The sequence below is a fragment of the Lampris incognitus genome, chromosome 2 (genome assembly GCF_029633865.1).
Source record: "Lampris incognitus isolate fLamInc1 chromosome 2, fLamInc1.hap2, whole genome shotgun sequence".
NCBI lineage: Eukaryota > Metazoa > Chordata > Actinopteri > Lampriformes > Lampridae > Lampris > Lampris incognitus.
This window is the reverse complement of record NC_079212.1, coordinates 25,160,047-25,187,746: the sequence shown is the minus strand read 5'-3', so window position 1 is coordinate 25,187,746 and position 27,700 is coordinate 25,160,047. Positions and strand designations below refer to the sequence as shown.

The following is a 27,700-nucleotide window of genomic DNA, read 5'->3' as shown; positions in this document are numbered from 1 at the left end:
TATTTCATTACAATATTCATTCACTGCAATGTCCATAGAACATGTGGCGTGCAAGCCCTCCCCACTGTATCCGGCCAATTACCCTGCTCTTCCGAGCCGTCCCGGTCGTTGCTCCACCCCCTCTGTCCATCCGGGGCGGGCTTCTTTTCACATGACAGCGAGGAGTTTCACCAGGGGGAAGTAGCACGTGGGAGGACCACGCGATTCCTCCTAGTTCCCCCTCCCCCCTGAACAGGCGCCCCGACCGACCACAGGAGGCGCTAGTGCAGCGACCAGGACACATACCCACATCCGGCTTCCCATCTGCAGACACGGCCAATTGTGTCCGTAGGGACGCCTGGCCAAGCCGGATGTAACATGGGGATTCGAACCGGCGATCCCCGTGTTGACAGGCAACGGAATAGATCGCCACGCCACCCAGACGTCCGCTCTAATTAATTAAAATCTTTATAATGGGTTTCTTTTTATATACCAACGTCCCTTGATTAAGATATGACCCTGACAATATCCATATTCATAAACTATTCATTCACTACATTGTCCACAGGTCATTATATACTATACAACCCACACAACACACAGTACGAGAACACATGTCCACATCAAACTGGAGTGATGTATAATAGGTTTCTATATATGTACTAACACTCCTTGATTAAGCTATATCACATAACATCATAAACCCAAAGGGGTAGGAGGGAGGGGGGGAGGTTAATTGACAGTTTTACAAAGGGTTGGTTTTAGTCAATTTCTTTAACAGTCTATGGCATCCCCTCAGATTGACTTTTGGATACATGGTGATGTTAAATTAATTTCATGCATTAAGTCAGTCTGTAGACTGTATGGGGTATCCATGCTAACGCACATATATCCACACACACACACACACACACACACAAACACACACACAATGCACAGAGTAAAGCGCATTCACTTTGTGAAGACAGACAGGGTAAGAGGCACAAGGCTCCTCCCTGAGAGTTTGTGAAAACATTCCAGCCAAGTGAGAGCAGCCAAAGAATCAGAGGCTACACAACTGGCCTCACACTCTCTCTGTGCTGTTCACCTCTCACAGTACAGCATTCTGTCGTTCACTGTACACTAGTGTTCATACCCTGTGCGGGGCGCTAAGGACACCAAAGACGCTTGGACCACGGGGAGGGATACGAGAAGAAATTTGCAAAAAGTTGGCAAGACAAAAGAACTAAGCTGTCCACTGGACCTGTCCGCTATGAAGCCGGTCATTGTCCTCCTTGTTTCCATGGCCTGGGCTCTAACTAGAGCCCAGTACTACTACCAGGGGCTGATGGATTATCTGGAGAATAGAATGCTAGCCATCGAGGTAAGATGCAGTCCGCTGGTACATCCATGAGGATTGATCCAAATAATTTTCCGCTATGAATATGGGTGACACAAATTTCTCTGAAAAAAAATGGACTTTTGATTTTAGAAACAGCATCGAATGGCTTATAAGAATTTTATGACTTGAGATCATAAGAGCTGAGTTCCTGCCTGCAAGGTTTCCTTCTCTGTATATGCGAATTTAACGTCCTGACCAAAGCGATCCAATTAACGCAATCTCTGGCCAACTCATCAAATTTGCTGGGGCCTCTGGGAGAATATCAGTTGAAGCATGCATGCTGTGCCTCATTGCTCGTCTTCCCATGCTACACAAGAAAACATTAAGGTTGTCTTCAGCAGTAAAGGAGTCCAAGGGCAATGGTGTACTGATAATGAGTACAAGACAAACTTGTGCAGTGATGACAATAACATTAAACACCACAATGGCCTAATCGCGAGACACATTTCTGCACAGGTAGAGTGAAAATGCATTACGGAGCATGCAGCGTTTGTGTGTAGAATTAATGCGGTACATTTCTTTGCTTATGCTGAGTGCAAGAATGAATCCAAAGGAATCTAAAGGGAAGTGTGTGGTTCTTTCTTTAGTGCAAGTGCAAGTGAGCCTGATTTCTTTTCAGGAAAACTGGGAAGCCAGCTCACTCTTGAGCTTCTTTTATTGTCTTTGAGACGGCAGACAAGTGTAGAGGGAGACAGAGCTGGAGTGACGAGGAGAGAAAGCCTTGATGAGATGCAGTCCAAGACCAACGGGGCCGCATGCAGTATGTGTGTCGCTCCAGGGCCACGAGACTTAACCTTTCCACTATTTCCTGGCACACAAGCCTGTTTTCTGACAATGGAAGACCAAGGAAAGGTAGCTTCGGTGAAACACAATTCGAATAATGGATTTGGTTTAATTCCAAACTTCAAACAGTGTACTCATTTAAATTACAAATGTAGAATATCCATGCAAAATAATTATTTTCTTTCATTAACCACCTGGGTACTCTGCAAACACACTTTGATGTATTCCAGAACTGAGCATCTCTGAAAATAACATTCAAATGGATAATCTATTTATAGGAAGTGTTCCCAAGTCCTCCGCTGTGGCCTCGCACCAATCTCATCACCAATATGCTGGCACAACTTTTGCATTGATATAAACATTTCAATTCATCAGAAACCCCCCCCCCAGCTTTCATTTCCAGTTGGGCACAGCCCCACAGCAAGGGAAGAGACAAATGTAAATTGAAGCAGAATGGAGAAAGAACGCGTTATTTTCTTTTCTATTTCAATCATTCATCTGTCAATCACACTCTATATTTATCAATATACTATGAAACACAGGCCTGTATTTCACTCAGAAGGACTTGTTGAGTTTAGCTTCGCTCACAGTGAAACACCAACTAAAATCAGTCTGTCTCTCTCTCTCTCATGTATATGTAGAGATAAAGTTGGAAAATTGCCATGCTTTCCCATCACTGTGCGATTAAAAAGCTGCACAAACTATCTGTTTAATACACTATTTCAAGTATAAATCTTCTTTTTTTTCTGTGCCGGGTTCAAGTCACAGAAACATAACCCACGATCACCCACAAAACTGTTTTTTTCTCTGCTCTCTCTTGACACTCCCCATTTCTGGTAGGATCGTATGGAGCTGTGGCATGAGCAGTCCCATCGCTACCACACAGAGCTTCGAGATTTCAAAAAGCTAGCCGCTGAGATCATGGATCGGCTGGGCAAGGAGCATGTCAGCCTTCTTCAAGACCTGGAAGGAGCTGCTGCCAGAGTGGAGCGGATGGAGCGTGAAATGGACTACGTAGAGACTTGGACCTCCCCTCGGGCTTGCGTGAATATGGTGGACAAGGTGGTGGAGCAGGGCGCCTGGAGTGTAGATGAGAGGAAGGAAGAGGAAGAGGAGGAAGAAGAGTGGGAGGAGGTACACTCCAGAGTCTCTGGTGAGAAATGCGGTGGGAGCTCAGCAGAACTCAGTCTGACGTCCTCCACAGGATGGAGGCCTTTGATGTGCTACCTTCATTGGTATTCTAGACTGGGTCCTGGTGGATTCAGTGGAAATGTTGCAGCTATATTTAGCATTAAACTAAGCACAATGCCACTCGTTTTGTAGAGCTGCAGCCTCAGAGAGACCGTTCCACTGGAAAAAATAAGAAAAAAGCAGAAAGCTGTTAAAAGTCGTTTTGCAGTCTTTTGAGTCAACATGTAGTCATGTTTTCCAAGAGGCGCACAGTATGTTGCACTGAAAGCCATTTATATAAGAAGAGCCTTCAATTTGTGCTGATTGAGCAGAGTTTTTCTGTAGAGCCTTTCTGTTCCAAACCATGCCGCGACAAGCAATGATGCAAATACCAAATGTATACACATTAAATACTTAACTTAGCTATAAATTATGGTCTGCCATGCCTGTCAGCAGTGCATAGTTTTAAAATCTCATTATAAGTCTCTGAAACACATCAGATATTCTGACACCATATAGGCAGATTCCCCTGAATCTGGTGTAGTAAGTGATATGATCTATATTTTGGTCTTGGGTGGAATCTGTAAGCTATCTACATGCCAAATCTAACACAATGGAGAGAATGGTGCCATTAATGTATATGTGTGTGACTTCTTGGAGAAGAGGTATTGATTTTTTTTTCACTCCAAGAATTGATTTCCTCTCTCTTCTCATTGATAAACTAAGGTGCAATCACATTCATAAGGATTTTGACCATTTATTTTGCTTTAATATTTCATGCTGTGCATCATTAGCTGAGCACTATTCCAACAGGCATTGATTAACAGTCACTGCTGTGACTGGCTAATCTTTCAATCCATTACCCCAGCCAACAATTAGAACTGTAATAAAAATCTTATTTATTTTCATTTAATGGATTTCCTATCGATGAACACTTTTTGTCTTAAACACGGATTAAACAGGAATTGAACTCCAACTCACTAGCAGAGCAAGCAAGCAAAACATTATTTCTATGGCACATTTCATTCCAGGTGGAAGCACAACGTGCTTCACAGATTGTGGGCTACCATAGAAGTTGCAGTCACAAAAAATATGTGGGTAGTGTACAAAATAAATACGTTAGACATGAGTGAACACAAACAAACACATAAATAATATATGTGTGTTATTAAGAAGTAAGAAAAATAAGTAAATACGTAAACAAATACATAAATAAAATAAATAAAGTAAAATAAATTTAAGACCAGCAACTGACCAGTAAAAATATTTAGGTCATGAGAATTAAAACCATTGAAAAAGTAGGAATAAAATAAAATTAAAGAAAATAATAATTAAGACCAACAATTTACCAATAAAAAATTAATGAGATGTGAGGTAAAATGTATTAAAAATGTAGGAATAGAATAAAATGAAATAAAACAAAATAAAATCATAATTAAGACCAACAAACCAGACTACTGAAAGGCGCAGCTGAAAAGGAATATTTTCAGTTTAGTTTTAAAAGAAGATGCCATTGGAGCACACCTAACATGATTGGGTAGAATGTTCCAGTAGCTTGGAGAGTAAAAGCTAAAAGCAGGTTCACCAATTTTCGTGGACACTTGGGGAATAACCAGATAGCCTGTTCCAGATGACCTGAGGGGTCTAGCTAGTTCATAGCTCACAAGCATGTCAGATAAGTATTAGGGTGCCAAACCATGTAGGGCCTTAATAACAAGCGTTAAAATTTTAAAATCGATTGTAAAATTTATTGGAAGCCAGTGTAACGACCACAACACAAGTGTTATGTGGTTGTATTTCCTTTTTCAAGTTAAAACTCTAGCAGCTACATTCTGGAGTAGCTGCAATCAATCAAGATGCTTTTTAGGTATTCCTGTGTATACTGCGTTACAGTAGTCTAGTCGACTGAAAATAATAGCATGAATGAGTTTTTCAGCATCCTGAAATAAAAAGCTCATTACCTCCGCAAATCCTCCACTCTGCAATTCCAGAAACAGTTGTGCCAATTTAAAAGACATTTTCTGTTTGTTAACCTTTGCCCGATGGCCAGGATTTCTGTGTTGTGACTGTCTAACTGTAAAAAATAAATAGCCATACAGTTGATACAGTCTGATAGTGTGTCAGTAGGGCTCAGGTTATTGGAGGAAAGGGAGATATATAGTTGCATGTCATCAGCATAACTATGGTAATGCACATTATGTTTCTTGATAAGTTGGCCCAGAGGTAACAAGTTTAAATTAAACAATAATGGGCCTAAAATTTACCCCTAGGGAGCACCACTTAAGGAAAAAAAAATTGTAGCTAAAATTCCCAAGACAAACACTAAAATCACATCCTTTCAGGTATGATAAAAACCAGCCCAGTGCTGACCCAGATAGGCCAACCCACCTCTCAAGCCTACCAATTAAAATATCGTGATAGTATCAAATGTTGCACTTAGATCCAATAATGCAAAAATAGAAACTCCCATTGTCTCTATTTATTCTTAAGTAATTGATAACTTTGACCTAAGCTATTTCTGTACTATGGTTGGGGCAAAAACTGAATCGATAAAGATACTGTATATTGCTGGTCGCAAGGTGATCAATTAACTGAATTAACTGCTTGTGGATGACTTTTTCAATAACTTTACCTAGGAAAGGGAAGTTAGAGATTGGTCTGTGGTTATGAATCATAGATGGATCTAGAGTGGGCTTCTTTAAAAGTGGTTTAACAATCGAAGATTTGACGAGCTAGGAAAAATACCAGAATGTAAAGAGGTGTTTACAATGGTTAGATAAATGGTTAGATATCCTTAGATAAACAGTTAAAACTCTTTTAAAAAGGGAGGCGGGAATGGGATCAAGGGAAGAAATGGAATACAGTTGTGGAGGGGAATAAACAAAGGGATATAGTTTGTTATATATCCTTTTATACCTCTCTGTTCTTTGTAACTGATTTTAAAATTGATTATATCATGTGTTTGCACACATTTGCCAAACTTTATTAAACGTATGTGCCTAATATAATGGTGATTGAGACAATACACTGGGCAACAATTTTTTTCAAACATTTTGCTTCCTGAAAATTAGAGATTATGATAGACAATGTCAAGCTGAACACAAAAATAATTTCAGATTTGCTGTATCACGTAGGAATTTGGAGAAACAGTAAAATAACTTTTACTAGATTTAACATGTTTAATCGCATAATGATGCTGACACATGGTGTAAGTTCAACTGAGCTTAAAATGTTTTGCAGCTGATTTTCGCTTTTACTCAGCATCTAGTGCCTCTCATGTCAGTGTCCAACAATAGTCAGCCAGCACTGATGGATTCCAGTTGCCCTGATCCCGCTTTTCCATGGGCGTAATGTCCTGGTGAAACCTTTCACCATGTTTATAATTGACTGCACCACGATCAGCAGGGAAGAAGTCCATGTATGGATGCAGAAAATGAATTTTCAATAACATGTTGCACTTCATGGTTTTGTAAGCAAGTTGTCAAGCAACTCAATGTAGTTTGGTGCTCTGTAGTTGCCAAGAAAATTCTTAACATCCTTATAAATGCATTCCTTGCTATTTTCTCTGGCCCCACTAGCAGATCTTCTAACTCCCTGTCATTGATGACCTGTCTGAATTGTGGACCAACAAAAAGGCCTTCCTTAATCTTGGCATCAGTTATTATTGGAAACAGCTGCCTCAGATATCAAAATCCATCACCTTTGTTCATTGCTTTCACAGTTTTTTTCATTAATCCGAGTTTTACGTGAAGAGGGGGCAGAAATATCGTTGTTAGGTCAGCAAGTGGTTTATGTGCCACACTTTTCTGCCCTGGAACGAAATACTTATGGAGCAGCCAGTTATTTTTAACGCATTGTGACTCTTTAGCATGGCTATCCCATTCACAAAGGAAACAACAGTACTTTGTATATCTGACCTGCATTCTTAGTAGCAGTGCCAATACTTTTATATCACCACATATGTTCCAGTTGTAATTGTTGTACTGTATGTGTTTGAACAACAGTTCCATGTTATTGTAGGTTTCTTTCATGCGTACTGCATAGCCAATGAGTACTGGAAGGTTGACATTGCCATTGTGTAACAGGATAGCTTTCAGGCATAACTTAACTTTGACAAATCTATATCATGCTTAACTTTGACAAAACTATAAAAAGGCACCATTGTTGTGGGTCATGCACACAACTCAAAGTCATGAACAATCCATCAATGCCAGAGCAGAAACAGAGGTTGTCAACCTGCATAAAGAAGTTTGTCAAATGTTCTTGACAGTTCCGAAAAATAGAAATGTTGCTACCTGGTGACAGCAAACCCTATCTTTGCAATCTTGAACCAAGTAGTTCTGCTTTAGCTTTGACAAATGCAAGTCCCTGTCCAGGTCATTTAATTCTGGCTGTGTTATCAAGTGGGGTGAAATGCAGGCCGGGCAGCAGGCAAAGGTGGGAACTTTCGGCATCGCAGATTGGTCCTCGGGATGTGGAATGTCACCTCTCTGGCAGGGAAGGAGCCCGAGCTGGTGCAGGAGGTGGAGCAGTACCAGCTAGATATAGTTGGGCTCACCTCCACACATAGCATGAGCTCTGGTACCAAACTCCTGGAGAGGAGCTGGACTCATTACTTTTCCAGAGTTAGCCAAAGTCACAGGTACTGAGTGGGTGTGGGGATACTCACAAGTTCCCGGTTGAGCACTGTCGTGTTGGAGTTCTCCCCGGGGAATGAGAGGGTCACTTCTATATGACTGGGAGTCACTGGGGGGAAGGCTCTGACTGTTGTGTGTGCTTATGCACTGAATAGCAGTTTGGAGTATGCGGCCTTCTTGGAGTCTCTGGGTGGTGTCCTGGATAGGGCTCCGCCTTGGGACTCTATATTTCTGCTGGGGGACTTCAACGCTCACCTGGGCAATGGTGGCGAAACCTGGAGGGGTGTGATTGGGAGGAATAGCCTCCCTGATCTGAACCCGAGTGGTGCCTTGTTATTGGATTTCTGTACAAGTCATGGATTGGCCATAACAAACACCATGTTCGAACATAAGGTAGTTCATAAGTGTACTTGGTACCAGAACACCTTAGGCCGGAGATTGATGATAGACTTTGTGGTCATATCATCAGATCTGCAGCTGTATGTTTTGGACACTCGGTTGAAGAGAGGAGCAGAGCTGTCAACTGATCACCACCTGGTGGAGAGTTGGATCAGGTGGCAGGGAAGGCTGCCGGACAGACCTGGCAAGCCTCCTTGAAGAAGTTCTCATGTATCCTGAGGGAGGCTGGGGACATGGAGTCTGAGTGGGCCATGTTCAAAGCCTCTATTGCAGATGCTGCAGGCAGGAGCTGTGGCCATAAGGTCATTGGTGCCTGTCAAGACGGCAACCTAAGAACCTGCTGGTGGACACCAGTGGTGAAGGAAGCTGTCTAGCTGAAGAAGAAAGCCTTTCGGACTTGATTGATCCAGAGGTCTTCTGAAGTAGCCGACAGGTACTGGGAGGCCAGAAGGGCTGCTGCTTTGGCGGTCACGGAAGCAAAAACTCGGGTGTAGGAGGAGTTTGGCAAGACTTTTGGTTAGCCTCAAGGAAGTTCTGCCAAACCATTCGGCGGCTCAGGAAGGGTAAGCAGGGCTTGACTCAGGCTATGTTCAGCTGGGGGGGGGACTGTTAACCCGGACTGGGGATGTTGTCGAGCGGTGGAAAAAACACTTGGAGGAGCTCCTGAACCCGGCTAACATGTCCTCAGTGGACGAAGTAGAGTCTGAAGATTCAGGGGAAGCCCCACCCATATCCCTGGCAGAGGTCTCTGAGGTAGTTAAAATGCTCCTCGGGTGTGGATGAGATTCGGCCTGAGATGCTGAAGGCTCTGGACATTGTTGGGCTGTCTTGGTTCACACGCCTCTTCAGTGTCACGTTGAGTTCAGGGACAGTACCTGTAGAATGGCAGACTGGGGTGGTGGTTTCCATATTTAAAAAGGGGGACTGGAGAGTGTGCTGCAATTATCGGGGCATCACATTGCTCAGCCTCCCTGGAAAAATCTACTCTATTGTCCGATTGACAAACCTTTGATCCAGGAGGAACAATGCGGATTCTGTCCATGGACCAACTCTTTACCCTTGCGGAAGTGCTGAGGGAGGCATGGGAGTTTGACCTGCCAGTCTACATGTGTTTTGTGTACTTGGAGAAGGCTTATGACCGTGTACCCCGGGGCACTCTGTGAGAGGTACTGCGGGAGTATTGGGTACTGGGGCAGTTGCTACAAACCATCCAATCCTTGTGTAACCAAAATGAGAGCTGTGTCCGCATTCTCGGCACAAAGTCAAACACATTTTCGGTGGGTGTTGGACTCCACCAAGGTTGTCCCTTGTCTCCGATTCTGTTTGTGATATTCATGGACAGGATCTCAAGGCGCAGCCAAGGTGAGGAGTGTGTCCATTTTGGGAACCTCAGAATTGCATCTCTGCTCTTCGCAGATGATGTGGTTTGTTGGCTTCATCAGAACACGACCTCCAGCGCACACTAGGGCAGTTTGCAGCTGAGTGTGAAGTGGCTAGAATGAGAGTCAGCACCTCCAAGTCTGAGGCCATGGTTCTCTACCGGAAAATGGTGGCCTGTCTCCCCCGGGTTGGAGATGAGTTGTTGCCTCAAGTGAAGGAGTTCAATTATCTCGGGGTCTTGTTCATGAGTGAGGGTAGGATGGAGCGGGAGATTGACAGGCGGATTGGTGCAGCATCAGCAGTAATGTGGACATTGTACCGGACCGTTGTGGTGAAGAGGGAGCTGAGTCCGAAGGCAAAGCACTCAATTTACCAGTAAATCTTCGTTCCAACCCTCATCTATGGTCATGAGCTTTGGGTAGTGACCGAAAGGGTGAGATCGCCGATACAAACGACTGAAATGAGTTTCTTCCGTAGGGTGTCAGGGCTCAGCCTTAGAGATAGGGTGAGGAGCTCGGACATCTGGAGGGAGCTAAGAGTAGAGCTGCTGCTCCTTCGTCGAAAAGAGCCAGTTGAGGTGGTTCGGGCATCTGATTAGCACGCCTCCTGGGCACCTTCCTTTGGAGGTTTACCAACTCGGGGGAGACCCCGGGGTAGACCCAGAACTGGCTGGAGGGACTACATGTCTAATCTGGCCTGGGAATGCCTTGGAATCCCCCAGGAGGAGCTGGAGGGTGTTGCTGGGGAGAGAGACGTCGGGAGTGCCCTACTTAGCTTGTTGTCACTACGACCCTACACTGGAGGGGCGGCTGAAGATGAATTAATGAATGATGAATGAATTTGTTATCAGATGAGGATAACCAGGCATAAGGGTTCAACATCTGGATCAGTGTCATTTTCCACATCTTGTTCATGCGTTGTGGCATGTTCATCTGCCTCATCTAGGGTCCATGTCTCTGGTGGCTTCAGTACTGGCAAACTCTCATCATGCGGCACTGATCTCATGGCTGAAGGCAGATTGGGGTATTCAAGAGATTTTTTTTTGGCCGGGGGGGGGGATTTTCCCCTTTTCTCCTCAATTGTACTTGGCCAATTTCCCTATTTTCCAAGCCGTCCCGGTCGTTGCTCCAGTGCCTCTGCCAATCCGGGGAGGGCTGCAGAGTACCACATGCCTCCTCCATACATGTGGAGTCGCCAGCCGCTTCTTTCCACCCGACAGTGAGGAGTTTTGCCAGGGGGACATAGTGCGCGGGAGGATCACACTACTCCCCGATGCCCCGACCGACCAGAAGAGACGCTAGTGCAGCGACCAATACACATACCCACATCCAGCTTTCCACCACAGACACATCCAATTGTGTCTGTAGGGACACCCGACCAAGCTGGAGATAACACGATATATTTTTATTTTTAGTAGAGAAGCCAAATAGATACATTGGTCAGACAGAAGTGACAGTCCGTCATGTGATCCTTCTGCTCTCACCATATCATTTGGACTGCAAATGGCATTGACTTCCGAGTACCTCTGAGCCAAGCTCTCAGGTTGACTACACATGTTGCACAACAAATGTGAGGAGCCCAGGGTTTCTATTTTTCTTTACATCCGAAGTAGAGCTCATAGGCTTTCTTAGTAAGTACATTCATGGTGTGTCTTTGAGCCTTAAGCGTATACTCACCACAGATGTAACAGAATGTTACAACATTGACGAGACATTTCTGCTGTATTAAATCTTCCTGAAGACAACAAATCCTATTGTTCAGTATACTCACTGTGTTATTGCCTGAGGAACATGTGCATCAACATGCGCCCAAACAGCATCTGTAAGCGTGAGCAGTTTTTATAGCCTGTCTGCCAGCATCTAACCTGACTAAGCATGCCCAGGCATGCCTAAGACAACATTTGCATAGCACCTACACTGAGTGCATGCCCAGATATGCTTGGACTGACCAAAACAGCTTGCTTTGTGGACAATATACTAATAGACTTAAAATATGACGGGAAATCATAAAAATAGGTTATATCTACAAAACGGTATGTGGTAGAAGAAATTTAGGGCGATTTTCTAGATCGGCAGCCCAAAATCCATAAAATACACCCAAATGTGTTCAGGGAGCAAAATCTTCATTGTCCCATGACTTGCTCAGTCAGGGAATTCGTGAAGTTAATCAGTTTATGATTTTTATTTATTTTATTTTTGCATGGTTTCATCTGGGCCTGTTTAGAGCATGTTTGTGTAAATAAGAGAAAAAACACAAAGCCTTGGGGATTTTTTTTTTTTACACTGGTGGACATGCCCCTGCATTGTTGTAAGTTTTCTGTCAATTGCACTTGTCGTGTTGGTGCAACCATCTCTTGGAGTCATATCTGTTTTATAGTAGGTGAGCACTATCAGCTGTCCATTTTTCAACATGTCTGCTACTGTGCCATTTTGACTTTGAAAAAAACATCAGAGAGGAAGAGGAGCAAACAGCAATCAGGCACAAAAACAGGGGCTCAGCCCTACAGTCGTCAATCTGTCTCCTAGAATATTACAGTTTTAGCACGCATTATCCCATATCCCATTTATGTCATTTTTACATTTCATAATTTTTGTTGTCTTCACCTGGGTGGACAAGTAAAGCTTTTTCTCTCTCTCTTTTTTTTAATACATTGTTGGTACTGGAAGCATAGACGTTTCGACACTGGACACCTCTATGTTACTGTAGATCGAGCCATCGTTAATCTTCAGACACCTCTGAGACACTAAACATCCAGGCTCGAGAAAATATGAGCTGTCCTTTGGTTTCAATAAGCTATGCTGAAAACAAAATGTATTATGTTGTAATGTGTCTTCACAGAATCCACAAGAGTACGTGAGAAGATATTACATTCAGCGCAAATTGCTTGGCAGAGTTATGTAGAGCAGAGTCTTTTCTATTAGTTCCTATGTGTTGGGGACAGCTTTCATTATTTGGAGTCCTGCCACTACATGGGGACAGGGGGGAATGGGGGGGGGGCAGGAAACTGCCCTCAGGTCAGTGGCAGCTCTCTCCGAGTTGGTCTCCGGGGGGATTGTGCTGTGCACAGTGGCCCATTGTGAATCCTTTGAACTGAACCAGTATCAACATTACTGCATTGCAGGGACGAAGTCACATTTGTGAGCGTGGTAGTAGTTTCCCTTCAAGGCGAGCTGGATTAGGAGGGATACTTCATGATACATTAAGCTGAAAGCATGGAGCTCCATCACTGTTTATCAAATTGGTTCTCTTAGTGAAGGTAATTTCTTTATTATCTGCATGGGATGCTCACACATCCTGTCTTCACATGGCTGCGTCCAAATTCCCCCTGGCTTAATTTGGTTTAATTGAAACAAGGAGATATTGATTGGTGCAGGCTGCATAATTTTCCTGGATGTCAAAGCTACAATCCTTAGGACAGTCGCTTTCAGTGTCTTACTAAAACCCATTAGCCTGGGAACCAGGCAAATTCGCAAATTCTAATATGCTATAGCAAATATGAAACATGAGCCCGCAGAGTCATCTGGTTCCCAGGATAAAAACCTGTTGTGATCCTGGTAATTACAGTGGTGTTTGACCAGTCCAAATCCCAAAATTCCATTTGAAATGAAACAGAGTCATCAGTGCTGTTTTGTCAACATCTTCTCCACTGCCTAACAACAACACATGGTTGAACTGAGTTTTAGTGACTGATGTTAAAGTATCTGATGTTTAAGGTCTTAGTCTGTTGTATCTGCTTGTCAGCCACATGATTTAACTTCTTCAAACCTCTACTACCTGCCTTATTCTGCTGTATATGACTGTTACCCTGAAGTTGTAAGACACTATGCACTGGTCCCATTTTCCTGGAGATATTCTACCTGACAGTAACCATTCAAATGAGCAGCTACATAGAGTTCATGATTTATGATACAAGAATTGATGATACAAGAATTGACTATTTTCAGGCATCTGGGTAGCATGGTGGTCTATTCTGTTACCTACCAACACGGGGATCGCTGGTTCGAATCCCCGTGTTACCTCTGGCTTGGTCGGACATCCCTACAGACACAATTGGCCGTGTCTGCGGGTGGGAAGCCAGATGTGGGTATATGTCCTGGTCGCTGCACTAATGCCTCCTCTGATCGGTCAGGGTGCCTGAGGGGGAACTGGGGGAATAGCGTGATTCCCCCCACACGCTACGTCCCCCGGTGAAACTCCTCACTGTCAGGTGAAAAGAAGCAGCTGGCGACTCCACATGTATCGGAGGAGGCATGTGGTAGTCTGCAGCCCTCCCCGGATCACCAGGGGGGGCAGAGCAGTGACTGGGATAGCTCGGAAGAGTGGGGTAATTGGCCGGGTACAATTGGGGAGAAAAAGGGTGGGGGGAATAAAAAAAAGGACATTTAATTGAATTTAATCTTCAGGACTGTAGCTGTAAGGTGTATCTTAAAATGTTTCCCTCAGGTGGCAACAGCATGTTGCTTAGGGTGCTGCTAAAGCTGCTGATAATGATATTGGAGAGAAACCTGAGGACACATTTTGTATTCGTCAATTTGTTGTTTTATCCGGTTCTGTCGTTTAGAAGAATTATTGTTAATTGACTTTTGTTACTAGATAAAGATCTAATCCGAGGGGATAAAACCTGATTACAGCTTTTGACAGCATTGAGCTCGCTGGAATTTGGTTTACCCTTATCAGTGTTGGGGTGCAGCAAATGGGTAATTGTCACACTGTTGTTGAGAGGAACATACCTTTAATGATCATTTAATTTCCATTAGTTCCAAGAATAAATACCACTACGCACTGTAGTTGTATCCCTTTTTACGGTTTCCTTGTTATTTTGTCTGTTTTCCTCCACAGACTGCGTGGACCTCATCTCCAGCATCAGATCAGTTAAGATCCTGAAGAGAGTAGGCGGGCCTAAGGGTATGTGGATCAGAGACCCCAAAACCTCCAAGGTATATGCCTTCAATGGCACATCAGGAGACACCATATACCAGTTCAACTCTGTGCTGGACTTCTCCCGGTCTCCCGGTGTCAACCACAGCAGACTGATAAGGCTGCCCTCTCTGTGGAGCGGTACTGGCGGTGCTGTTTATAACGGCAACTTGTACTATATTAAACAGAGAACCGATGCAGAGGTGCAGGTGGCCAAATACAGCCTGCTTAGTGGTCTGCTGATGGACACTGCCATGTTTCCTGCGGACAGCTATGCTCCTGTTTACAGTCTCAACCCAGAGACCATTGCAGACCTTGCTGCTGATGATGAGGGCCTCTGGCTTCTGTATGCCATCAGTGAGAGTGAGCCAAACATCCACCTGGCGAAAATGGACCCCGAGACTCTTGATATAGAACAAATGTGGGACACCCGCTGCCCGCGAGAGAATGCAGAGGCGGCCTTCATCATCTGCGGTACCGTGTATGTCGTTTATAACACCCGACTGGCAAGTCGTTCCCGTGTCCAGTGTGTGTTTGATGTTAACGACATGGTGGTCAGTGAGGAGGCACCGCTCCTCTATTTTCCCAGGAGGTATGGAGCCCATGCCAGCCTGAAATACAACCCTGAGGAGAAACAGCTGTATGCCTGGGACGATGGCTATCAGATTCTTTACCGACTAACCATGAAGAGGAAACTCCTGGTTTGACTGGTATTCAAGGGGAATGGACAATTTAGATAAATAGTAGACAAACTAAACTTTTTCAAATCTGTTATTGTTCACTCACATTACACAGCCAGGCGATAGCACATCATAAATGGTAGGTACTTTTAATTTAGGTTTAGTGAAATTTCATGCATTGTAAAACAAACGAATGGGTTTTGTATTATGACACTCACTTTTACCTGTATATTATACCACAACAAAATTCTCATGTAAATGCCATCAGATTTAATAGTGGCTGATCCCATGCTGCTGTCAAGTCTGTAGACTGTGTCCTCTCTGAAGCTAATTTGATCATTTGAATTGTACTTGTCTAAATCTCATCTCCTCTTTTTTTCCCTTTCTCCTTGTTAAGCCACTAGCTTTGTAGTCAATTTGCGGTGGGTTACTAACAGCACGGAACACAATTTACATTATTCTTTTAATCAAAAGGAAAAAAACCCAGAAAATCTCACAAAAAAAGACTGTAGGAAACAAAACATCGCATCTCATGGGCAAAACACAACTCGTATGATTTCTCAGTGTCATAAAAATCAAAGAAGGATGACAATTTTCCAAGGAATTTGGACATTTCAGACGATTTTATTACACACTGGGCATCATATCAAGTGTCTGGATAATGATCCACTCTAAAAAGTTCTCAAAATGGACCATGTCTGAACCAACAATTTCAATTTTCAATCACCAGAACATTTTCCTCAAACATTTATATTACAAATACAAATTTTTCAATACAAAATTGGAAATTCAGTGCTATCCATGACAGTTGGAAGGGATACGAGATCATATCAAGGAAAACAACAATATTAGCCAAATCTAGGTCTTAAAATTGTCCATAAACCGAGGCTACCAATTCAACAGGTATTATCTACTATGGATCACACACCACGTTGTCAGTGAAACATATGAATGTCAAAACACATTTTAGAAAAAAAGAAAAAGAAAAGGAAAGTGGAAAGCTACGTTATTTCTCAACCACTTGTTTCAAATATTACACCACAGTCAGACGTAAGAAATCTAGAAGTTAGAAAGGGGCTCTGAGCAGACTGTGTGAATGAAAACATTTCAAACAGTCTCATTTGTGGCGTGATGACAACGCTATGAGGGATAACATCTAGCGACGACTGCGATGCACTGACTCATTCTGGCCATAACAAGAAGTGCCAATTAGAGAAATACCATTCCTCTATAGATAATGGCCTGTCCACCGACCAGCTGCCCCCACAGTGTTACCGCCTTGCAGATGCATTGAGGTAAACAGATCACTCTGGATACACTAAAAAAAAAAAGAAGGTAAGGAAATAGCTAAAACAGCTCCTGCAGGGTCTGCTAAGTCCATCTGCTCAGTTCTTGAAGCCTGGCTGCCATACAGTCTTACAAGTTCCTCTTGATGCTTGTGATTTATGCCACCTTCATTGTATATACCATGTGGACGAGGAGATCAGCCTGAGCTATTGTATTACTATTCCAGATTTTGCTCCGGCGTATACTCCTTTATGTCAGTGAACGGAGCATCACATGTGCAGACCAGTGCCAAGAGCCGGTGCTGTTTAAGTATCAGATTAGGGTTTAGGGCTCTTGTGGGTTGCTATTTTGAATAGATGCTCCTCATATTGAAAAAGGATAATCTGCTCACCATCCAAAACATAATGTTTCAGGGTTTTCTGTCGGTTTCCTGCCAAGTGTCAGATTAGCTCTGTGTCATAAAACACAGTGCATCAGTGCACTGATATGTGCGCCTGCCAATTACTGAAAAAACAAACACAAGAGAATGTACTGTATAACTGGAACACAGTCTAATCTGCTTACTGGAGGCAACGCTACTGTAGAGAGACTAGATAATGAATTTCAGTCTTGAAATACACTGAATCACAGAAAATTAGTATAATACATGTCTTGCTCATTTTTCTCCGCATCAAGATAGCGTCCTTCAAAAAAGATCTGATTTAATTTCCTTATTATTTTTATGTCAAATCACACGGCAGTTTTGTTTCAGATCAGGTCTGTAAATGATGAATACAAAATGCATCCCATCTCTGTCTGCATCCTTCATACAGAATGTGGGGTTTTGTGACAGTGATAGCATGGAAAATGCTCTTTATCAACTTTAAAAAAAAAAGCAAAATATCCACGTTGTGAGTTCGGGTTTCCCTCGATCATCACTACCAACAGATGTTATATAGATTGAAAAATGGCAACAACTTGACAATATATAGGCCTGTCTTTTCTGTTTTTTTTTTAAGAAACACAAAATATACACACAGCGTTAATAACCATCAGACACCTGTACATAGAACTACACATATCCATCCAACCTGGTACAGTACGGCAAATAGTGACAAAGAAGTGCAGTGTGTTTGAGCGAAGGAGCTTTCACTTCCAACGAAGGTCAAGGGTGAACTGTGTAATAAGAAAACATCAGGCAGAGAATGAGGTAAGGGTGTGTGTTAAGTGTGCTAGCTAATTTCCCAGACAGGGAAACCATCAGTTTACAACCCCCCCCCCCCCCCAAGTGATGATGTGCTATTTTAGCTGATGTCTTTGACAACACCTGGGATTTTCATCTTCACGTCTGAAATCTGTTTTGCAGTGTGTTTTCAGGTGACATTTACCATATTCATATACACTGACATCATGTCTAGCATTGCAGATTACTGTGTCTTACTTGGGTACTTGTTGTGTTTAAATACTTGTAAGTTGCTTTGGATAAAAGTGTCTGTTCAATGTAAGTGAATGAGTTGGAAAGGACACGCTTTGCTCCCAAACTGGACTCAGCGTGAATACATCACCAATATGCTGTTATTTGCATAACAAGAACCGGTTTGCTTCATCCATTTCTTCCCAATCACGTGTCATGGCTACATTAAATATTTCAAAATTACTTTCTTGTTTATATTCTTTGCTGCTTGTGCAGGTGCATTGAGCTCTGCAGGGTATATGTACTTTAGCTTAGAGCTGAATCTTCCTCTTGCCGTCGTTAAATTGGAGATCGGGTAATCAATTATTTTACTTACGAGACTGGAAGTACAGTGTAACACACTGAGCTGGAGCCTTGCAACTTATCTTGTGCCAACACAATTTTTTCATTAGTGATGAATCAATAATATTTAATGGAGTAGTTTTACATTTGCTAGTGCAGGACTGTAAAGTTTCCTTGTGAGAGAAGTGGAGGGTTGTACAAATTTGCTTAAAGCCTGTGCAACATTTTCTCATTTTCTACCATCGTGTCTTTAGCTTCCCTCTGTGAAACTCATGCTGCTTTTTAGGTTTTTGGGGTCGATGTCTAAGTCATCATCAAAGAGTCTCCAAAGCTCCAAGATGAAACTTAAGCGCGTTGGTAGTCCGGCGTGAGGCCACCAGGATCACATTCCACTCGCCTCAATCTGGACAAAGTTAAGCTCAAAATCAAATGTCTATCTATAGACTCAGTGCCCAGTCTGCTCAGAAACTATTAAATTTTTTCTTTCTTTCTTTCTTTCTTTCTTTCTTTCTTTCTTTCTTTCTTTCTTTGATGACAACCAGGGAAGCTCTGGGTGCAAGTGACATCTAAGCATCAGATGAGTTCAAATCAGTGAGGCTAACTTCTTCTTGACCCAGAAAAGACATTTGTGCTCCAGACTGTGATCCTAGATCAGTACTTGGGTGCACTCTGGGGTTAAACTCGAGGAAAGGAGAGGGTGAGCGGGGTTGTTGTTGTTGTTTGTTTTTTTTCTCTCCTCAGGCAGATGGGCGGACAGGAAGTGGAACAGTCAGAAGAAAGCCCCGTTTCCTTGGCTGTTGGGTCACAGGTGGTTCTGCTCAGGGACTAGCAGGGGGCCTGGGAGAGGGGCAGGAACCTTGGCTGTCGAAGCTGGCCGTCCTTGCTTTCCACTGCAGCACAGACAGACACAAGGCAGCACAGCAGACATTTGGTCAGTGGTTTTCAAACTACGGTTCGCGACCCACTACTGGGTCGCAATACATGGGTTGGTGGGTTGCCAGCTGTCACAATAAGCACATTTTGTTTGGAAGCACAGAAAAAGAAATGCATGCAACTACATTGCCTCAAAGATACTTTCTGAGTTATTGCAAGTAATGCAGCGGTTCAAATGTATTCCAAAATTTTACTATGATAAAGTTTAATGCTGACATACCTAATTTGGTCATTAGTAGGCCATGAATGAAGACTGAAAGTGGGACTACCACACTGATGAACTACATAAATAGCATTGTTAATTATCTCGCTTTTTGAAAGGTAATGAGAATTTGTTGCTTATCTTAATGCACAAAATATTTGTTATGACCTGGGCCAAAAATATTATCTCCACAGGTGAGTCACAGTGTGACAAGGTGTGGGAACCCCTGTGTTAGATTACTACATACAATAACGTTCTATGCCATCCTTAACTCTTGATGAGGAAAATACACAGAATTGGCATTTTGTACACTGCAGTGTAACCCAGAGCATACCTCTTTTTCAGATTTCTTGGACTCCAGTAGAGGGTGCCAATGTGCAATAGGTTTGCGGGGGTACGCCAGCATTTCATTCCAGTGATCCCTGCCCAGTCCTTCGGCATTGCATCCAACCCGCATCACCCCAATGATCTCATTGTGACCTACCCTGTGGGGGCAGAAACACATAGCATCCAGTAATTGTTATTTATAATTACAGAGTTCAATTTTGTTTTCAAAGGCGATGCAAATTCTGAACCGTCTCACAACGCCCTGCCACGGTCCTGAGATGGCTCTGCTGCTGAACATCTCTGTGACAATAGAATTGACTCATCTCAGTGATTAAAAGACCATCAAAGCGGGGAGGGGGGGCGAAAAAAGAAAAGAATTGCATTAAGCAGCTCTTGGAGAGCACGCTCCATCAACAACGCCTGCAGCAAATATAAAAGCAACACGGTTTTTTCATCTTTGATTGGCCCTGGACACAGGTGATGTTTGTAGTATTGCATAACATAAGTCCTAGATAATTAGTGCAGAATGATTTAAGCCGAACATAAAGGAGCGCAAACAAGGAGGGCTGGATAGGCTAGTCCATAGATGCCGCCCATATTTCACAGTAGAGGGAACAAACTGTGAACTCTGACCTTTACCATGTCTGTTATCTTGATGCAGGTTGCATGCAGCACTAAACCCACCTTTTTCTGCTTTTTGTTTGCTAGGACTTCACATTTATGAAGCATCAAGGAGAATGTTATTGGTAACTACAGAGCACCAAACTACATTGAGCTACTTGACAACATGCTTAAAGCATACAAAACCATGACGTGCAACATGTGATTGAAAATTCATTTTCTGCATTCACACTTGACTTCGTCCCTGCTGATCTTGGTGCTGTCAGTGATGGACAGGGTGAAAGGTTTCACCAGGACATTGCGACCATGGAAAAGAGGTATCAAGGCAACCGGAATCCATCAATGCTGGCCCGACTATTGTTGGACACTGACACGAGAGGCACCAGATGCTGAGTACAAACGAAAATCAGCTGAACAACATTTTAAGCTCAGCTGAACTGAAACAATGTGTCAGCATCATCATGCGATTAAACATGTTAAAGTCAATCAAATGTATTTGAATGTTTCTCCAAATTCCTACGTGATACAGCAAATCTGAAATTATTTTTGTGTTCAGCTTAACATTGTCTATCATAATCTCTCATTTTTTTTCAGGAAGCACAACATTTGAAAAAAAATTGCTGCCCAATGTTACCGCTGTGAATGGTTTGCTGTCGCCCTACTATGTGGATGCTAAGCCAAGTCAGTTGAATGGTGTACGTACAAATCATAGTCCATGACAGAGATGTGCAGGCTGACATGGTCCATGCTGTCTGGAGGGATGTCAAAGATGATGGCTTCATTGTATGTTGGATTCAGGGTGTTCTTTTTAATGGTGGTCTTCTTCTTTTTCAAGCGTCTCCCATCACATATGAGTGACACTTTGACATAGGGATCTGGTGAAAACAGGTGATACAATTCTTTAGATATAGTTTAATCTGCTGTAAATATGAATGAAACTGTTCATGAACCGTGACATATTGTTTACTCTCTGACATTCATCGCATCTTCAGCAAATTGCAGCGATTAGCATTCAGACCAGGTGTCCTCTGAATATTTAAAGTGCAGAGCTTTTACGATGTTTGTCCCAAAGACATCTGTTAAGATGAGGCGCTAAGTGGTCAATTTCATCACTTGCTGTGTCCCAGGTTGTACTTAAGCAACAAAGTGACTCTGAGAAGCCTAGCATCAGTCTTTGTACATAAAACTTGATGAGTCAACATGTCCATTAAACAAAGAGCATGAAAGGCCATTGATAGTAGGCTTAAATGCCATAATTGAAAAAGCTTCCTGATGAATACTGCTGTCAGTCTTCATCCATCTGTGGCAGTATCCCTTGCATAATGGAAGGCATTTTAGCAAGCTGTAAGCCACCCTGAATCCTTTTCCATCAAATAAGTGCTTGCTCTGCAACCTGATACAACTGATGGCAAAATTTGATGCTTTTTGTTAACTGCACACAGATTAATGGTAGATCCTCGTTGATCAAAATTCCCAAATCTGGCGCCTTGACACAGGGAAATGTCTTTAGATATGAGAGTAAAAATATGTCCTACTCAGTTTGAATTACACCTGATCCCTGGCATTAAGCACACAATAAATGTCAGCAATTTACAAGTGGCACCGGTATTACTGATACAGAATGCAATATAGAATATCAGTCTATTAAAATAAACAGACCGTCAGCAAGTATTTGCTGACAACATCTTAATATTGCGTGTTGAATATTAACAATTGCTGAAATAGAGAGCAAGAGAGGGAGGGAGAGAGAGGGAGAGAGAGAGAGAGGGAGAGAGAGAGAGAGTGCGCAGCGGTGGAGAGCGCTTTCCATTGTTTACTCATTTTATCTGACAAGTTTGGAATTGGATACTGAAAAGGGACCCATTCACTCTCACTCACAATCTTTATTGCAATCAGTGAATCACACCAATATGTATACAGACGCACTTGCAAACAGGCACACATATGCAGTTACACATGCATGAACGCACGCACACACAAGTGCAAGCATGCGCACACACACACACACACACACACACACACACACACACACACACACACACACACACACACACCTGCACACATGCAAACACACACACACACACACACACTACCTGAGTAACCGGTAATGTCCATGGCCTTGAGGTTCCTGCACTTGATGACAGTGAGTGTGAGTCTGCCTGCGGTTGGCAGGTAACATAGCGAGAACATGATCTCCCCGAGGTCTACACTCTCCTGTGGAAACACATTTTGTTTTTAAATCATATTTCAAAAACTTACATTTTAAAGACTTCCCCCATACTCAAATCCAGAGCAACATACAAGGATGCGAACATTGAAAACACATTAACAGGACAACATGAGATGTTATTTTACCTCCCAGACCTCACATATAGTGCTCTAGGGGCTTACAAAGCCCAAACATCCTGGTTACTATTACACATTAAACATTGGTAGTGTTACAGAAAGTAAGTAAAACAGCGGTACTAGAAAAGATAATTACATGATAAAAGTGCCATACTACTCGGCACGTGTAAGGACGAACTGCAAGCAGCAATAACTGCTTTGCAAAGTCATGGTAGAAAAAAGATGGGATAGTCCTGTTAGTCCATGGGCCAGACGATATTTCGGTACACTCAAGGTGGCAAAACTTACTTATAATTTTGAAAGGATCCATGTCTGTAGATGATATTTTGGTATGATAACCATTCCTGAGTGGCAGCTGTATCACAGTTATCAGCTCATGAAGTTAACCACCCGCTAAACTAAATTGCATTTTAGACGCTGGTGCATATCCTGGTTTAGCCTCATGGTCAGGACATTTTTCAATGTTCTATAATATTGTCTTTGGTATCATTTTAAAGGGGACCTTCTTAGCTTTCATTCAAGCCCTGTTGTGGATATTTCTCACAAATATAGAGGTCACTTGAGCTCTTCAACCCGTCAATAACACACATCTTTCTGCAATGTTCGCCTAAACTATATACTTTCTTTTAGCCCTGTGGCATCTAGGAATATCAGGGACACAAAACACAAAAACTGGAATACTCACAGGACTGTAAAGATTCAGGAAATGTATAATATACCCATACTATTTCATTGTGTGAGGTGATTGTGAACCTTAAATGAGAACTAGACCAAAGCCAGTTAGGTCACAAACTGGTCTCTATACAATTGTTTAAATACACAATCAAAATACATGATAAAAAGGAATACCATAGTGAGGTAATGAACTATTTTAATATTTTAAACAACATTGACATTTACATATACTTAGTCAATGATACATGTAATCCCATATCATTAGTGGGTATATGTAATGGTAATGGGTAGGGTAATGGGTATATGTGAATATGGTTACATTATTGTTATCAAGCTCTGGGTAACCAAGTCCAGAATCAACATCCTGTGCATCAATAGACTACTACCACAGTAATACCATCAGAATCATCACACTGTCATTCATCAAACTGCTCGTTTCTCTCATCATCTGACTCCCCAAGTTCAAAGTCCAGTTCTGGACCATCCTGCTGTTTTTGGTTACTGCAGGTCTGTAACCTGCACATGTCTGTGCATGGAAGTCCATTTGACAGGCACATGCAGCTTGGCATTTCGCATGAATGCACACACTTGCATGTTAGCATTTCCAAGACCACATCTGGTGCAGGTGGGGAGCGCATCCAGTAAATGGCCAGCTTGCCTTCATCGTCTGTCCATCCATACTCAGTAGGGCTTGGCACCACAGGGTTAGCCTGCAGACAGCACTTCCATATTGCTGCCTGATAGTTGGCTCGTTGAACATGCATAAAGAGACAGTCTCTACATGGTGGCAGCTGGCTGGACTCAACCTCTCCCCTTTTGGTGCAGAAGAGCTGGTAACGCAGTTTGTTCACCTCAGCAGTGCTGCTATTAGCAACATACATCCGACAGGTGAACTGCTCAATTTTCTGGAACAGCTCATCACTCACATTCCATGTCTGTCCCAGTTGACTAAAAGTCTCTTGGCAGGAAGTGTGCTTTCTCACTATCTTCAGGGCATTCAGCTTCCCTCGACCAGCGAATGCACTGACAGTGTCGCAGCCTGTGAAGGCATGTAAGCCAATTAGGCTGTCACAGATGCTGTCTCCAAGTGAACTTGCCAGTTTGGTGATGTCGACAAACCGTGTACGGTTCTGAGTCCCACACTTCTGGTAGATGGGACAGGTGATGTCCTTCTGGAAGCCAAGACAAAGCACCATGACATCAGTGTCCTCAGCTGTGATGATAACTGACTTTGAGCCCGCATTTGCTGCATGCAATGCATGCAGGAGCAGACGGGTGTCAGCTTCTTCATGTGTGGAGTGCAGTTCTGCTGCTTCCTCACACCCATCTTCTGTCAACTTGTAGCAGGTTTCCTCACAGGTCATGTACAACACCTTGCCATGCAGCATAGCTCTGTATCGTGGGAGTTTCCACTCTTCCACCAGAAACTTGATGAGACTGGTCTTGTTGGAGGAACTGCACAGAAATTTTCTCCACTGCTGGACGTGGTGTCCCCCTGCAAGATTCTTGTACTGGAGAGTGATGTCTCCACCCCGGTTCAGTCGTTCAGCATCTTTGATCGAAGTCTGGTGATAGACATCAAAAACAACATCAATCCTCCCACTCTGTGCTCCCTCATGGAGGACCTGGGTCAAGGCTGACTCTGCCACCTGTGCAAAGGTTTTGTTGTTGCCATTCATTTTTTGGACCAGGCTCATCCCATCAATGATGGAAGTAGATGGGATTGGGATGTCTTCTGCAGGAGATACATTCTTTTCAAGCTCTCTGGCAAGTGCAGCCTTGTTTGTTTTTCGTAAGGACCCATCAGCATTTGCCAGTGCCCATGGTAGTGGGCCCAATGGGTAGGCAAGGACATCCTTCAGATTCACCTTGCTGCTTTCAGCCACCAGGATCATGTGACTGAAAAGGTTTCTATCTGCCTTCAGAACCACATCCTGTGCTTTCTTTCCATGAGCTTGTTTTGTGCTGACATTGGAGAATGTTTTCAGACTTTGCTTGGTCATCTTGTAGTGGAATTTCACAGGTGGTGGGTCTGCATCTAACCTTGTTTGCTGGAATGCTTGGTAGGCCTCTTCTCCTTTCTCAAGAGCTCTCAAGAGATCTATGGTCACATCAGGTGGAGCCATGTTGCCAGTGGAGAGGCTAACCAAATCAATCTCATCAGGGGACATAGGATTGAGCCAGTTATTCTCCATAAGGTCCATGAGAGACTGGACATCTGCTTCATCTCTCTTGGTCCTTGGACTCTGTAGATCTGGATGAGACCATTTGCACCTGCCTTGACCTGTCAGGTCTCTCAGCTGTCTGAGGTACATGCTTCTATACTCAGCTGTGAGATAATATTTGGTCACAGCTCCTGGCTTCAAGCTGAATCCCTTTGTCCCTCCAGCTGTTTGGGTGTCTTTGTTCACCGTTTCTTCTATAGCTTGGTCAACAGGGATTCGGCCAAAGGGATTGGTGGAGCCCAGTTGGACTGAGAAGCCTCCTTCCATGAATTCTGTGTACACATCTGGGTGTGTGATGGGCAGCTCAGACATCTGGGCGTAGTAGTAGGGGAGGAAGCGTGCATAATTCATCCTGTCATAAGCAAAGCACCATGGGATCATTGCTCGAATGCTAGCCAAGTGTAGCATCCAGTCTCCCTCTCTGGATGCTCGGATGAGCCCCAACAAGATTTCAACCATGTCCAAATAGGACATCCAGAAGTTCGAGAGGCTGCCGTTTCCACCTCTAAGGAACTCACGGTAGACTTCAAATAGATCCATGATGTGTGTACAAGAGCTGTTCTCGAGGACCTCCTTCAAAGCATGTTGTGAGACTTCTTTCCCAAGGCTGTCAATGGTCTTCAGTGTCTCATTCAGGTGAACCATGTCATTCCTGTGAGTTTCTTCCAACCAGGACAGGAAACCATTCAAGGTCAGTCGCATGAGAGCCTCATACAGGAGCTTGTGTAGTCGCACTGCCCTGTTGTACTTGCGGCCATCCATAACACCAGCAATTGAGCCTTCTGCAATCATGCCAGACTCAATGCAGAGGTCTTTGAGTCCAGCATCTTGGAAACGCTTTCCTATTATTGCCAGCAGTGTGCAGATGGTGTGGAATACCCCAAGCCTAACGATGATATCATGGAACTTGTCATGGTGTTTCCATGTGATCTCGACAGCCTTTGCATAAAGGGCTTGGTCAAAGACACAGACAATCTTCCTCAGGCCTAAGCACTGCATGATGCTCAGTGACTGGTTAAGCACCTCGTTGACAGTAGACATTTGTGTCGCTGGAGCATTGATGGTAGGCAGATAGCCTATATTGTCGGGGATGACCGTCATCTCTCCTCGAGTCAGGATGTTGAAGCCTGTCCAGCTGCTGACTGACTGTTCTTCTTGTTGTGACATGCGTGCTAGGACCCAAAGAAGGTCTTTCTCTCTGGCAAGCTTAGTATTGGCTGCAGTATCGGCATCTGACTTTTTGCTTTGTGGTGGCCCTACCTGTTGTCCAGCATTGTAAGTTGGTAACATTGGTGGGGGTCCATCAATGCTTCTCTTCTTTGTTTTGGGAACAGTGGGCATGGGTTGGACAGGAAGTGGGTTGACTGGCTTTGCTTGCACAGCAATCCCATTGACTCTGTGAGATGTTCCCTCACCACTGACAGTTTCTTCAAGATGGTCGATATTGTCCCAGGCTAAAGTTGTGAATATGCCAGGATGGATGTTAGCTGGAAGGGCAATGCCACTCCCTGATGATGAGAGTTTCTGGAGACACAGGGCAGTGTTGATCTCTTCCATCTGTGAATACGACACACTGTGACCAAGTCGGTTGAGGATGTTTATCAACTCTACATTTCCTGTCAATGATTTGACACTGAATGGCAGAACAATGTGCTTGGAAGGCTTGGTATTTCCACATGTCACTGCATATACTATGTCATGGCCAAATGACTGCAGAAGGCACTGCACTCTCTGGGATGCATAATCAGGATCATTTGAGCCTGTGAGTAGAGAGTACAGGAAGATAATGAGCGACTCTGGAATGGTAGGACATTCTGCTTCTGGTTTGACTTCAGGCGGCCAGGTTTGAGGAACATCTTGACTTTTAATGTCTGCTCTCAATTTGATGGCTGCTTTGGCTAACATCTTGTGCACTGACACTTTTCAGGGTCTGCAGCTCCCTTTTGAGAGACTGATTTTCTTTGGCAAGTTCCCTCATGGACAAGTTATCGGGATAGAGGAGGAATTTTCCTTTCTCATCAGG

The 27,700-nt window shown here is 43.5% G+C and overlaps 2 protein-coding genes across 2 annotated transcripts in view; one reads left to right on the top strand and one right to left on the bottom strand.

Annotated features, from left to right (window-relative positions):
* Positions 1-1,231: 1,231 nt before the first annotated feature.
* Positions 1,232-15,353, top strand: olfml3a (olfactomedin-like 3a). The gene is made up of 3 exons (XM_056275205.1): positions 1,232-1,342; positions 2,984-3,296; positions 14,569-15,353. The coding sequence occupies exons 1-3, from the start codon at positions 1,232-1,234 to the stop codon at positions 15,351-15,353; spliced, it is 1,209 nt and encodes a 402-aa protein (XP_056131180.1).
* Positions 15,354-19,159: 3,806 nt separating this feature from the next.
* Positions 19,160-27,700, bottom strand: part of syt6a (synaptotagmin VIa) — a 54,654-nt gene continuing 46,113 nt past the window's right edge. Inside the window, exons 4-7 of the mRNA XM_056273471.1 lie at positions 22,525-22,645; positions 21,135-21,306; positions 19,818-19,968; positions 19,160-19,238 (exon numbers count right to left, since the gene is read on the bottom strand). Coding sequence (XP_056129446.1) covers positions 19,167-19,238; positions 19,818-19,968; positions 21,135-21,306; positions 22,525-22,645 — 516 coding nt within the window. The 3' untranslated portion in view covers positions 19,160-19,166. The remainder of the gene's footprint in view (positions 19,239-19,817; positions 19,969-21,134; positions 21,307-22,524; positions 22,646-27,700) is intronic.